This window comes from Mchenga conophoros, linkage group LG23, assembly GCF_057382185.1.
Source record: "Mchenga conophoros isolate Kocher_MC1m ecotype Shallow Benthic linkage group LG23, M_conophoros_male_GT1.1, whole genome shotgun sequence".
In the NCBI taxonomy this organism is placed as follows: domain Eukaryota; kingdom Metazoa; phylum Chordata; class Actinopteri; order Cichliformes; family Cichlidae; genus Mchenga; species Mchenga conophoros.
Window position 1 is genome coordinate 35,799,542 of NC_140547.1, and position 15,078 is coordinate 35,814,619.

Here is a 15,078-nt window from a genome sequence, read left to right on the forward strand (position 1 = left end):
TTAAATTGTCTCGTTCCAGCGGTGGGCCTGTGCTAGACAGACCCAACACCATCTAAGAGCCACTAGAGCCCCTAACCAGGTCATGACCACAACCCCCGGTTAAGCCCTCCAGAGGAAAACGTGCCTAGGGACTCTCCAGATGGCCTAAGCCCATCCCTACCTCCACATCAACCACAATAGCAAAGACAGGACCAAACTACGACCCCGACCCCCGCTTGGTGATGGAGCCGATCAAAGGAGCCCAGAGGGATTGAGCTAATGTGGTGGCAGAGGCTGTATCGAGACTAATGTGATCTATTAGATGGTTTCTGTTAGGGAGTTTTTATTGTTTTATTTGCTTATGCTTCAAAAGTTATGTTATACATATTTCACCAGACACAGTTTTCTGTAGAAACAGGAAGCTGACCCTGTGACACTGGCATTTACCGCAAGAGACCAGTACAGGAATACATATCCGCAGAAGTTGACTTGCATTATATTATTCTTAGAAATTGACTTGCAACACACATACTTTGTGACACACACACACAGCTTACACACAGCTTACACACAGACAGCATCAGGACCAACGTAACAGGAAATGTGATTATATTTGCATATTGACGATGTAACCTATAAAAATAAACAAATACTGCAGTTCGTGGTGATTCGCTCTGAGCTTTTCACCCGTGCAGCACGTTAACCTACACAAGTGTCTCAGTGTTGTTTATTCACCTGACTGTTTGTTAACTGTAAATCTCTGACAGTTTCTATATTGGTTAGAATTAAGATTATTTTTATTTTTCCAGTTCATGATCGAGGACAATTTCTTGGCAATGCATAGGGCAGTAAAATCCACGTAGACTGTATTTGTTTCTGTAGTGACATCATCCAATTTTACCCAACAAGCACATTAAAGACTGATGGCCTTTAGTGGCTGGAATTTTACATTTCAGTTGTTTCTAGCGGAGCAAATGGAGATGAGTCCAATGTCATAGGTAATAAGAAGATATATATATACCGTAATTGTCGGGCTATAAGCCGCTACTTTTTGCACAAGCTTTTGAACCCTGCGGCTTTTAGTCAGGTGCAGCTTTTCTATGGATTGTCCATGATTTTTGTCATATCGTAAGACGATTTGTTTTGTTTGTTCCGCTGTTGTACGGCACTACGTTGCCTGGCGGAAGGGCATGTGATCAGACACACAGTATCGGGGTTCAAGAGTGGTATGTTGGTCACATGTCCATCCGCCAGGCAACATAGTGCCGTACAAGTAGCGCAAAAAACAAACTTCAAAGTAGCGCTACGCGTTCAGCAGGAGGCGTGGATAACTAGCGGCGATAAACTTGCGACAAGCAAGTTATGCTCAACTCCACCGGTGGAATCTGACAGCGTGGAAAAGTGTGAAAACGTCCACGATCACCAACGGATTTCGAAGGGCTGGACTGCTGCATGATGGAGAGGAGGACACCGCCACGGCCCTTAAGAGGGTGTTCGACTCTGACACTGACAACGAGGATTTGTTTGGTTTTGAAAGTGACAACAATGGAAAGAAGCTGAGAGTGGATGATGAAGCCACCCTGAGCCTGTTCGTTTCCGACACTGGAGAAGAGGACTTTGGTGGTTTTAGTGCGCAGGAAGATGGTGGTGAATGACTGACTTTTCTTCTTGTTAAAGCCGTGTCGCTGCACCTGAGCCTAAAAGGTAGTCTGAATCTATTTTTCTGGTGTGCTGTAGGTTATTGTTATGTACTACATTTGTTACCCATTTATGAAGCACAGTACATGTTTCGTACTTGTAATTACCGCTACTTGTACATATACCTAAAAAGTTATGCAAATATGTACCCATAACTTGTTTTTCAAAATATTAATAAAAGGGGTGTGTCTCCAAACAGCCATTTCTTTCCTGACAATTCCCTTTGTGCATATTCTCTTACATATGATAAGTCAACATTGAAACACCTGCGGCTTTTAGTCAGGTGCGGCTAATGTATGTACAAAACAGGATTTTCCCCTGATTTTAGCTTATGCGGCTAATATTCAGGTGCACTTTGTAGTCCAGGAAATATGGTATATGTCTATAATCTTCAATAATATTGTTTCTGTACTTTAATGAATTCGGAATCTGTACTGAAACTCTTAAAATAAACGATTCCTCTGCAGATGATCAGTTAGCTGTTTTATAGCTCCTCAAGTTTTGGAGATAATGGGTAAGATTGGCCTATAATTACCTAAGACAGGTGGATCAAGTGATCAAGTGATGATTTTTAAGGAAAAGTGAAATATTTGCTTTTTGATTTGTGGGTCTCGGGGTTTTATAAGGCTACTACTAGATTTTGGCAATATTATACTCTTGGAAATGTAGACTCTTCACCAGCTGATTGTACTACAGTTGTGCTTCCCAGAGTGAGAGATGTAATCACAGAAAAGCTATGAATGGCGTATCAGTGCTGATGGTGTTCCAGAAGTCATCATGGATAATGTAACGTGCTTGGATAATAATGGGCAATTTCAGTGAACTAATTACAACTCACAAGGTACACAGTGTTGTGCTTCATGTAGCATTCCAATGACACATTGCGAAACCTATACTTCCTGGATTATTGTCTGACCATACCTGAATTTGACACGCTTTGGTCAGACAGGTGCATTAATCTAAATAGTAAGAAGAAATATGGAGCAGTTGCACTGTTTTCAATCTAAAATTGTGTGATCCTGTACATGCTAATGTGAAGTAAAGCTTCTGTGGCATGCATATTGAATGGTCAACTATGGAATGTGTCCAAGAAGAAAGCAAATTTGGCCTTACTATTGCTGTTTGAATACAGTTTGAATCAAGACATTGTTTGGATTCCTCCATCAGGTGTGGTGAATAGAGGGTACTAATGGAGCCCGATCACAATCTCTGTCAGTTCCACAGGTACAAGGACAAATACCAGAATTCTTTATCATCTAATACTGCAATGCTTGCAATCATTTTAGATGTAATATTCTTATTGTATCCTTTAAAGATCTTGATTCATTTTATTAATCTTAATTTTTTTGTATTTACTTTTTAATCAAACGATTTTTTCAGAGCGCTTTTAATATCATTTGGCTGGTGTAAGACAGAAATTAGAAATTAGGGGATAAATAAAATATTCTTATTATTATTATATATGTACATTTGCAGTGAGACAGAATTAAATTATTCTTAAATCTTAGGCTGAGTATGATTCTTCTCATGGGTCATGGTCTGTACTGTGCACTTTTAATTAAACAAAATTAGTTTAAAGTCATGCTATACAAGAACAGTAATACTAAAAAAGGCCAGCTAAACAGAAACAAGGCAGTTACTGTACATCATCTCTTAACAAGCGGACAGTGTTAATTGTGAGAACTAATGCATTAATTAATTTGCATTGTCAGTCATATGATTATTAAAATGAGCTTTTAATCTGAGAGATTAAGAGTGTGTTGTGTTCCCATGGCGCAACAGTAAAAAGTGGGTCAGATTTACTGAGCAAAAAGGGCATATTATCTTTCATTTGATTTATCATTTAATTTAGCTAGGGAACACAACGATTGTAACTTTTTGACATTTGAAATAATCAAAGGAATTACACACTTTACTCACTACCAGCGCAATTGATTTTCATGTATCTGGGAACATCAAAGGGAGATTGTTTCAAGTTGAGGACCTTCTCCATGCTTTTTGATCTTCCCTCACTGTTTTCATTATTGTCAAGCAAACACTAACCCGTATTAATGGATGAGGGTATTCAACAAATCCAACCTCTTCTAATTACAAGGAATGAAAGGCAGTTCTATTTTTGATGAGAGCCTCATACACAGAGATGGCTTTTTCGAAACAAACACTGTCTCCTTTATCGCCATTAGCTTCAGAAAAATGATTGAATTTTACCACGCACCCACATATTTGGAGCCAAAGAAGTGTGTAGGTATAGATAATCTCCAAAAACACACAAAGACACACACACACACACACACAAATTAAGAAAGTATGAATTCCTGGCAAGAAATTTCATATAAAATGTATGCCAAAAAAGAGACAAAACACTGGGCTCTAGTCACACTGAGGAGTGTCGCTCACATACACACAAACACACAGACTGTCTTTATGCCAACATATTGCAGGTCTGGGTGCGCCTGGGCTCAGGGCAAACAGACAGACGCAAGGGTCACCGACTCACAGTTTGCAATGGGGCTAATTGATGTCCATCCGCTTCAGGAAAGTAAACAGAAGCATGATAATGTTTTTATTTTATTTATTTACTTTCATTTATATATATTTTTTGCTTTGGTTTGTTTTCAAGGCTACAAGGGCAGCATATGGAAATGTCTGAATATAGTCAGTTCAATGACTTGGATATTTAAACTGTTTTTGCATTTTTAACCTGGAAATGGCTCCCAGTTTGTGGTGCTAGTTAGATTATCAATACAAAATGTAGTCTTCTGAATAATAAAGCCACTATGGAACACCTTAAACTGTTCATCCAACAGCTTTGGCTGTTTTGTAGCTGCCTACTTACTTTATCTTACAAATTAGAGACCAAAATGGGTCGTATACTTATAAGATTTTAAGACTTTGATTAGGTTATACTAACCAGGTGAAAATGTATAGTTGTACACAATTGGTATAATTAATTTGAGGAAAGCAGCTCAAACAGAATGGAGAAAAAAAATCCCATAGCCTACTACTTAGTCTGATGAATCCAGGCCATTAGACAGTGATTAACCATGAGCTCAGCTGTTTACATTCTTAATTTATTGATTTAAATTTAGCACTAATGTGATTTCTACTCAAAGACCACCTTTGAAATTGGGTTAGCACGAAAGTTTGTGCAGCAATACCATCAAAGTGTCATGGCGCTGACAAGCCTATCAGCAGAGAGCAATCAAAAGCATAAGCAAATCTCATTCTCTCACTGAAATGAACTATAACCATCTAATGTAAAAACCACGGGAACCAATAAGTATACCATAGGCAAATATGGATCTGCTGAAGCATCTAGAATCCAAATGGCAATTTCCAGCAATTATTACGTATAAACTGACAAGCTTGACACATGGCGAGGACTTCAGAATCCTTCATTCTCTGCAGCACTGAGTCAACATTCAAGTTAGACTGATAGAGTGAACATCTCATGTATTCAACTGCTACTGTAAAAAGATAGAATAGAGAACTATATATCATAACTAATATATATCACTGAACCCAATCATAAACTGGCATTATAGAAAATTCAGAGGTCAGTAAGCATTGGTTAGCTTAGATAAACTGAACAGACTGCATATTTTAAAAAAAGGAGGACGTAACCACTTGAGTTAGCATGAGTCTTTACAATGGGACCTCACTAAGTGTTTTCTCTTTTGAAACAGGATGTAAGAGATGGATCTGTCTGACAGAAATAAGGGGCCACTTGAGGCTAGCCCAAGTCAAAATGCTATAGTCAGCCATGTTTAAATGCAGATATTTACAACATAAAAAAAATTTACTTTGTTCATTTTTGGTGAGTGAAGTTCAAATCTTTTGTTGGTTTAGCAATAATTAGCAGGGATCTGTGTTTGTGTGCTGTAATATAGATTTTATGGCTTGCCAGCATTAGCTAATAACTTTATACGCCAAACTATACTCCAAATATAGCTTCTTCAACACCAAGACTTGCAACTGAGCCCATAAAACAATATGTCGAGAGTTTACTGAGGTCAGTTAGAAAGACTGTTTAGGCTTAAGGGATTTCTGCACTTGTTTCACTATGAGACCTGGAAGCTAGATTTATCATATATATATGCAATGTTATATATATAATAACCTTAACCCTAGAACACTATCGCCAGGTGATTTTCACCCGAGCAAATGTATTTACATAATTTTCAATATGTTGCGTTTGTCTGAGTGTGGTGGGTCCCTGGGTAGCTTCAGCATTGTCTTTGAGGTCTTTGAAGGCGTGGGTGTTTCCCTACCCCAAATCCCGCTTTTTCCTACAGGCATGTGTTCGGGTAAATTTCACCCGGCAAAAGTGATAGAGGGTAAAGTAGGCTTTGGGTGGATTTCACCCGGTGATAATGTTAGTGTATAAAATCAGGTGATCTTGCCGCATTTCAAGGGTGACAACATTCAGGCTCACCATATTTACTGTCCCTCTTCAACTACAGCTGTCACCCTGTTGCAGGTTTAGTGTCTTTGGCATCCCAGCTAGTGAGTAACACATAGGCAAGGTTTGTTTAACTTGGCAATTATTAGCTGATTAGATTTCTTTTTCTTTTCTTTTTTTTTAATCTAAAAGCTATGTTATGTGGCATGACCTTAGTGGGAACAATAAAAACAAACAAAAGGGAGATCCCACAAGTGATGAAAGTTAAAGAAAATCACCGCCAGGCTCCAGTGCATTTCTCTTTACCAAAGAATTAACCTTGGTGTCCTTCCCTGACAAAGCTTCAAAAAAGAAGTTTGCACTGCTGCTGTCATCCATGCATACACAACCAAGCATAGGACCCACTCGTAAGCCTGAAGTGATTGAATTTTACAACAAAACAAAGGGAGGTGTCGATAATTTTGACCAGATCTGCGCTCACTATGGTTGTGGAAGAAAAACCAAGAGATGGCCCCTTTGCGTGTTCTATGGCATGGTCAATGCTGGTGTGATAAACTCATGGATCATTCACAATGAGAATGCAATGAAGAGAGGTGACAACCAAATGCAGAGGAGGCCTTATATGCAGGCTTTGGCATTGGCACTCATCAAACCATGGGCAGAGCAGAGGCTCCCTTCTTCAAATCTGTCACGTCAACTCAGAGTCCTGCTCTGTAGCGTGCTCGACATCCCTACCCCTGGCACTCTTGAAGGTGAGGCAGGACCAGTGGCAGCAGAAAGCAGTGGTCCCTTAGTGAGGTGTGCTGACTGCCCCACAGGCTTGGACAGGAAGACGTGATACAGGTGCCATGTCTGCCGTCGACGGGTGTGTCCACGCCATTACTACCCTGTGTGTACCGACTGCATATAAGGAATAGGTAAGTAAGAGTGGTCCTGGAATTTGAATGTTATCCTTATTTAGTGCAGTAGTTATGAATAAATATCAACAAGTGGTGATTTCCAAGGGAATTCATATGGTAAAAAAATATTTTAGTCAACTGGTCATTTTTACCCACTCAAAAAATGCCATTTTTTGTTTCTCTCTCCTGCAGCTGTTCGCGTGTCAAGGAGACTGTGCCTTCACCAGGGAAGACTCAAATATCCCAGGAATGGGTGGACCAAAGACCAAGTTTCCAGCATCATTATATTTTTGTTTAGTTCTCCAACTGCTAATTTTCCAGAAATTTTGGAGCATTTTTTAGGGTCCCCCCATGAAACTTTTTTTTCCCATTTTGTTAGATATGGCACAACTGAAAATAAAAGAAAACCACTCTAATTTGTCATGTGTTGTCATATATTTTATATATTTTGATGACAAGTACTTTTTGTTGGGTATATTATATTGGGTAAAAATCACCCGACGTTAGTGATGGTGTTACTATTTTTAGCGATAGTGTTCTAGGGTTAAGAAGACAGACAATGCCTATGCTAGATCATTAAAACAAGAAAAAAAGAGGTTTTTTTCATTTATTAAAAAATAAACAAAAAAAACCCCATTGTCCAAACAGAAATTTTAATATCCTTTGCTCCGTTATCATATTTATTTTTTTGTGCGCTCTTTGAGGTCTCTCATTTGTATATATACACATTTCTTTATAATGACGTCCGCAAGGAAGGAAAACTTAAGTAATTTGTCTCACTCTGCCTGTCTTACTGTGTGATGGACTTACACACAGAAATGCAACAAGAGCTAGGAGAAACTTCAAACAGGCTGAATATTGCCACAGACTTGAGAGTAACTCTATCATGAAACCCCTTTGAAACATAAATGGGTGCGAACACGGAAAAGTGACATGCTGTGTTGGGAGTGAGGCTTTGTCTTTCAATAGCAACTCAGCTTCAAAGTCCTTGCACATAGGCACTGAAGACATGGGGAATCTGTCTGAACATCTACTGCGTGTGGTGACATGCAGCTTCAAAGTGCAACTCAAAAATGCACTGAGAACGTTGGACATTTATCTTAACATCTCTCTGTTGTAACGTATCAAAGAACTCCTCTGCACCATGGGGCAATTTGTTCAATACAACTAATGCGATTTAAATGAGGAGATGCTATGGAAGTTGCTTTCACTCAGATTTTACCTTTATTTAATATTGGTAGTCTACCGACACATTCAGTAACACTTGATGTTACAGTTTATGTGGAGGACTCACACGCAGGACTCAGATGCACACAAGAATTTTTTTTTACAAAGTCCAAAATATATACAAAAGGTGCAGGGACAGTGCTATATGCAAAAAGGTGACAGGACGGGGCTCCAGGGAAATCCAGGGGAAAAGCACTTGTTTCTCTTCAAACAATCCACACACGCGACCAGTCTCTCTCTCCGACACTCACCACATGGGAAACAGTCCAGGGAGTCTGTACACAGAGAAACGCTTGTTAATACAAAAGCACTAAGACATGAGCGAAAACTTTCTGAGGCTTGACTTCACTAACGCGAGTCACACACAATGATCCAGCGAAGAACAGCAGTCGCTCCTTGGCTTTAATGCTGGCCACACTAATGAGGCTCAGGTGTTTCTTCCTCGGTGGGGTGTGGGCGGAGGGTGTGAACCCGCAATAAGTTCCGCCCAGGCAAGCGAGAGAGAACAAGAAAGAGAAAGGCAGAAACTGCTGATCAGTGCACTGCTGATCCTCCAGGCTGTGACAGTTATCATTTTTTAAATATTTCATCTCGTCCAAATGTTGCCCTGCCTATGGACATATGAATTGTTTTGTTTGTGCAATCATGGAAGAAATTCAAATGATGACATATTCATCACTTTATGCTTAAGCAAACCTTTGTCACCTAGATAGGTGCAAGAGCTTCTGATGGATAGAGCCCTTTCTGTCAGCATGTAGTTATTTGAAAGGGCAAACTGTAAGATCACTTGTCAACTTCAGCTTCATTCTGACAATGTTTTGTCAGGAATGCTTTCATGGCTCATATCTTCTACAAAGCTCTTTGAGAATACGTGTTAAAAAGAAAACAGTTTCGTAAGTCTCTGTAATTTTTTTAAATTTGAGGCTGTTGTCTTATGCATTGGTCGCCATCCGATGATGAATGGCATAAAAGCGATTCTTGATTACTTTTGCAGGGTTACATGCACACATTTTTCAATCCATCACTGAAATTTTTATTTCAGGTCAACTGTTTATATTGGATATGATTTAATCCCGTCCAGTTTTTACGTGCACCAGCAAATTTAATCAGAAGAGTGTGACATGCATCAATGGATATTATCCTGTTTTTGTTAGTCTTTCCCGCACTTTATTACCTCTCTGAAGAATATCTATTTATGCTGGGCTCAGATTACTCAAGATTTTTGAATGTTCTGACCCTTCAGGTCTGAAAAAAGGGCCAAGTTACTAAAACCTCATATACTCAAGTGACCAACTCCATTTGTGTCCTTCTGTATTGGCCAGTATATACAGTGGGGCAAAAAAGTATGTGTGTCTGTACACATATATCTTATTTTCATTGTGTCCTAATCCACAAAGTCGTCATATATCAGGCTAAGAGGCATAAACAAAACTTAAGCTTTTGGAGTTTGCATTATGTCTGCTCACTATAATCACTATAATAACCACGATACTTACTGTACATCACAAAGGTCAAATTTCACTTAATCTAAATCTAAAGCACTGCAAACAAACAATTCTAATATAATAACAACTGATAAAAATGATTAGGGTCAACAGATTGAGCACTTTTTTAAATTAAAATAAGGATACACTAAAGACAATTAACACAAACCTCAGAAGACTTTTAAACACTGTCCATAAATGGCATCTTCATAATTAAATATAGTTCATTTTTCTGTAATATTAAAGGACCTGTAGCACCAAAGTCATTATTCAAGGGAGCTTCAATGCGTTATATTCAGCTAGCCAAACTTTATTTCACATTATCCCAATGTATACTGTAGTGTGTATGTACAGTGGGGCAAAAAAGTATTTAGTCAGCCACCGATTGTGCAAGTTCCCCAACTTAAAATGATGACAGAGGTCAGTAATTTGCACCAGAGGTACACTTCAACTGTGAGAGACAGAATGTGAAAAAAAATCCATGAATTCACATGGTAGGATTTGTAAAGAATTTATTCGTAAATTAGGGTGGAAAATAAGTATTTGGTCACCTCAAACAAGGAAAATCTCTGGCTCTCACAGACCTGTAACGTCTTCTGTAAGAAGCTTTTCTGTCCCCCACTCGTTACCTGTATGAATGGCACCTGTTTGAACTCATCATCTGTATAAAAGACACCTGTCCACAGCCTCAAACAGTCAGACTCCAAACTCCGCCATGGCCAAGACCAAAGAGCTTTCGAAGGACACCAGGAAAAGTATTGTAGACCTGCACCAGACTGGGAAGAGTGAATCTACAATAGGCAAGCAGCTTGGTGTGAAAAAATCAACTGTGGGAGCAATCATCAGAAAATGGAAGACATACAAGACCACTGATAATCTCCCTCGATCTGGGGCTCCACGCAAGATCTCATCCCGTGGGGTCAAAATGATCATGAGAACGGTGAGCAAAGATCCCAGAACCACACGGGGGGACCTGGTGAATGACCTGCAGAGAGCTGGGACCAACGTAACAAAGGTCACCATCAGTAACACACTACAACGGCAGGGAATCAAATCCTGCAGTGCCAGACGTGTTCCGCTGCTGAAGCCAGTGCATGGCCTAGCCAGTCTCCAGACCTCAACCCCATAGAAAATCTGTGGCGGGAGTTGAAAGTCTGTGTTGCTCGGCGACAGCCCCAAAACATCACTGCTCTCGAGAAGATCTGCATGGAGGAATGGGCCAAAATACCAGCTACTGTGTGTGCAAACCTGGTAAAGACCTATAGTAAACGTTTGACCTCTGTTATTGCCAACAAAGGTTATGTTACAAAGTATTGAGTTGTATTTTTGTTATTGACCAAATACTTATTTTCCACCCTGATTTACGAATGAATTCTTTACAAATCCTACCATGTGGATTCATGGATTTTTTTTTTTTTCACATTCTGTCTCTCACAGTTGAAGTGTACCTCTGGTGCAAATTACTGACCTCTGTCATCATTTTAAGTGGGGGAACTTGCACAATCGGTGGCTGACTAAATACTTTTTTTCCCCACTGTAAATAGATATAAAGCAGGGCTGTCGATGTTACAGCGTTAACTGGAGCGCAGAATAGACAAATGTTGTACAAACTGCTCGAAATACGTTGACAGTGACATTTCAGGGATTTTGAGTCATTCTGCGCTCCAGATGGGTTAATTGCGTTGAAAATTTTAATGGTGTTAATCGTGACAATGGATTAACGCACGTTAACGTGTTACCTTTGACAGCCCTAATATAAAGGCAAGTAGAGACAGTTATGAAAGTGCTTTCTAAGATGAAACAACAGAGATTGCTTTACTTTGGCACATTTTAATGTATCCGTATTTCTGGATTTGATAAGACATGTACTACTTGCCTTGCTTGCCCTGATGAAATAGCACTGGTATTTAGTGATGGAGCTTTGGTTTATCAGAAGAAGAAGCTTTGGTATGTCAAGACTAGTGCTGTCAAGAGATTAAAAAAAAATAGAGATTAATTAATTATGATTTTTAATTAATTGATCTAATTAATCTCTTTTTTAATCTCACCTAAAAATAGCTGAGGAAAGCCCTCAACTTATTGTGGCAGACCAAAAGACTGATATAACAAAGAAAGTGACTTTATAAAGTCATTTATTGTTTAACAAACGTTAAACAGATGCAACCATTTACATACTGTTGTATTCTTTTGTAAAATAAGTGGAAAAATAAATACAAATCAAATCAAATAAATTAAGTGCTGCAAGTTAGCACATCAGAGTTGCTCTTTTCTGAGCAATACAGCACTGAAATTCCTCTGCTTCAGATAATGAAAAGTAAAACTGACATTGCAGTGCTGCAAGTTAGCACATCAAAGTATTCTTCCATCACAAAAAAAAGTGCTGAACATCAAGCAATCTATTCTAGTAGGCTACAAATGACACAGCAGCTATGCTGACCACATGTGTCTCATTTCTTCTTCCTCAGCCAGTCGCTAAGACACACCAGCCTGGTAACATTTTCTGGAAGCAAGGCTGCCCTTTTCTTTTGCACTATGTGGCCTGCAAGGCTAAAGAGTCTCTCACAGGGTACAGAGGTAGCTGGGGAGGCCAGGTACTTTTGTGCTAGGACTGACAGCTTTTCATAGACTCCTGAGTGAGCATACCACCACTGCAGGGGACAGTCATCAATACTGATGCTGGGTTCTGCTCTGTAGCGCTGCAGCTCTCCAGACTCAATTCCATCTTCTGAGTCAGAGTCAGACCCCAGAAGGAGTTCGCTCCTCCTCTTCTTCTGAGCTGGTCCATCATCCTCTGTGGAGGGCTGGAGACTATCTGCTCTTCTGGGCTCTGCTGCCTGGAGCATATTCTCCAGAATGGTCCACACCTGAATGAATGAATGAATGAATGAATGATTGTGATTAAAACTAAGTGCTTTTTTTATTTTTATTTAATCTTGTAAAGAACTTTGTGTTCCATATAATAAATAAAAGTTTGATTTGATAATGAATTGGACTCATTAGTCCAGCTTAACCTTATTGTCCTACCTGTTCCCTCTTTTCTCTTGGAAGACATTTCAAATCCTTAAACCGTGGATCCAATGCTGTGGCCACCTCGAACCATATCTCGTTGCCATTAGCTCGTCGTGCTGCCAGATCCTTCTGGAAGGCATTCTTGAACTTCACCACGTAGGCAGGATCATCATCAGTAATGTCCATGACACGGTACAGATGGCGAAAAGCAGGCAGCACTACAGAGCAAGAGACGTAGGCCTCACCACCCAGCAGCTCTGTCACATACCTGCAGAGGTGGAGAGGTTTGCTAAATAAACCTAGCTGGATTCATTTAAATCAAAGTGTAACTGATTTCCAATTTAATTGTCCTTAAAAGTTCCTTGTTATGTTCATTAATTTTGATTTTACACATGTAACAGTAGTTTATATAATTAAAATGGGAAGGTGTTTATTTGAACTTACTTGCATGGTTCAAGCAGGAGCTCCAGCCTCTGCAGTTTCGCCCACTCAGCTTCGGTTGGCAAGACCAACCTGTGGTTCTGTTGGTCCAACGTAGCCTGGACAGCCTCTCGGTTACATAGGAGGCGTGAGACCATTGCGAGAGTCGAGTTCCACCTGGTGGGTACATCCTGTATAAGTTGATCGCTCTTCTTTCCGAGTGCTACTTGTTGTTGGTTAAGTTCTGTGGTACTCGCAGGGCTTTGTTTAAAATGACCAACAATCTTGCGGCACTTTGCCAGTACACCGACAAAACCACTGCTATCGAGACATACCGTGATGGTCCTCTGGAGAATGTGAGCATTGCAGGCGATGTGCTCATATGGAAGTGCTCTCATAGCAGCCAGCATGTTTGCTGCGCTGTCTGTGCCAATGGTGGATATCTTGTTTTCAATACCCCAGTCATTTGCTACCTTGAGGAACTGTTCGGCGCATTTATCAGCAAAGTGCCTGGTTTCTGTTCTCATGACGGTCAGTGCAAATGAGTTGAGGTTCCACTCACTATCAATAAAGTGTCCAGTCACCCCAAAATAGCTGTGGTTGCCAGCTGAGGTCCAGTGATCTCCGGTTATAGCAACACAGTTGGGAGAATCCTCCGCCAAAATCTCAAGTTTGTTTTTCTTTTCGCCGTCGTACATTTTGCTGATTTTGGTCGTTACTGTAGTCCTGCACGGCGGCTTGTATGACGGGTCATTGGACGCAATTTGCAACACCTCTGTCAATCCTTCGTCCTCTACTATATTTATCGGCCTACAGTTCATCGCTATCCACTTGGCAATAACATTAGTCAGCCTGTCGGTCGCAGACTTGCTCATACGAGGGGTATTCTCTAGTTTTGTTTGGCGAAAAGCTTTGCTCTGGCTTGCTATATTGCTAACGTCTTCACTGCTAGCTGTTGCTGCACTCGCGGCTGGGTGCTTTGCGTTGAGGTGATAGGCCAAACTTGAGCTGCTTCGGTGGTAAGCAAACTCCTTCTTACACTCTAGGCAGACCACTTTACCTTTGTCAATGGTGCCGTCGGGGCGTTTATGAAATACAAATTTCCCGTTCATTGGGCCAACAACTCTCAGATGCGCCTCCATATCCACACTGTAAGCTAATCACCACTTCTCACCTTGACCTCACGACGTGACTCCACCCCCAACAAGTCAAGCACAAGGAGCCCAGCACATAAAAACGGATTTTATAACATAGCAACTCTCATACAAAATCAATGACGTCAAGAGATTAAAAATTAGATTAACGAGATTAAAAAACATAACGCGCTAAATAGCATTGTAATTAATTAATCGCAATTAACGCGATAATTTGACACCCCTAGTCAAGACTTTAGTTTTCTCCACAGGTGTTTCATATATTTTTGACCCTGGCAACAGTACACAACTACAACCCGTAGGCAACAGTTTGTTAAGGCTCTGCATGGAACCAGCAGTTGTATATTATGACTTAGAGTAATTTTTAAGCAATGCAAACATGAAAATGTGGAAGATGCTACTTAAGAAAACAACCTTTAGAAACAAAAACATGCCCAAAAAATAGCTAATTGTCATGAACCGAAGTTCCGTGCGCAAGCTGGACCCAGAAGCAGAACACACACACCAGGATAGGAGGGAATAAAGAAAGCAAATTTATTATAACTAAAGGTGTCCCGTGAGGGTAGCCGAAAAAACAAAAGTATGGAACCAGAAGAAACCGAGGGACTGGGGAGGTGAACTGCGCAGGGAACGCCGAGAGCGGGGCTGTGAGAAGCTGCAAGACAAAAAAAGAGAAACAGATTACTGGGGTGCGGAAAAAAGGCAGCATACGAGGGAAGGTGGAGTATACGTCTTACGGAGGTAGCCGGGCTGAGTGAACCAGAGGGGGGGGGCTCCAAAAGGGTCGAGACGGCGAGGCTGATAGT

The 15,078-nt window shown here is 40.3% G+C and overlaps 1 protein-coding gene across 1 annotated transcript; it reads right to left on the reverse strand.

Moving 5' to 3' along the window:
- Positions 1-12,015: 12,015 nt before the first annotated feature.
- LOC146547743 (E3 SUMO-protein ligase ZBED1-like) lies at positions 12,016-14,491 on the reverse strand. The gene is made up of 3 exons (XM_085265760.1): positions 13,143-14,491; positions 12,714-12,966; positions 12,016-12,553 (listed from the first exon to the last, which is right to left on the reverse strand). Exons 1-3 carry the CDS (start codon positions 14,258-14,260, stop codon positions 12,137-12,139), a joined length of 1,788 nt encoding a protein of 595 aa, XP_085121886.1. The 5' UTR covers positions 14,261-14,491; the 3' UTR covers positions 12,016-12,136.
- Positions 14,492-15,078: the final 587 nt, after the last annotated feature.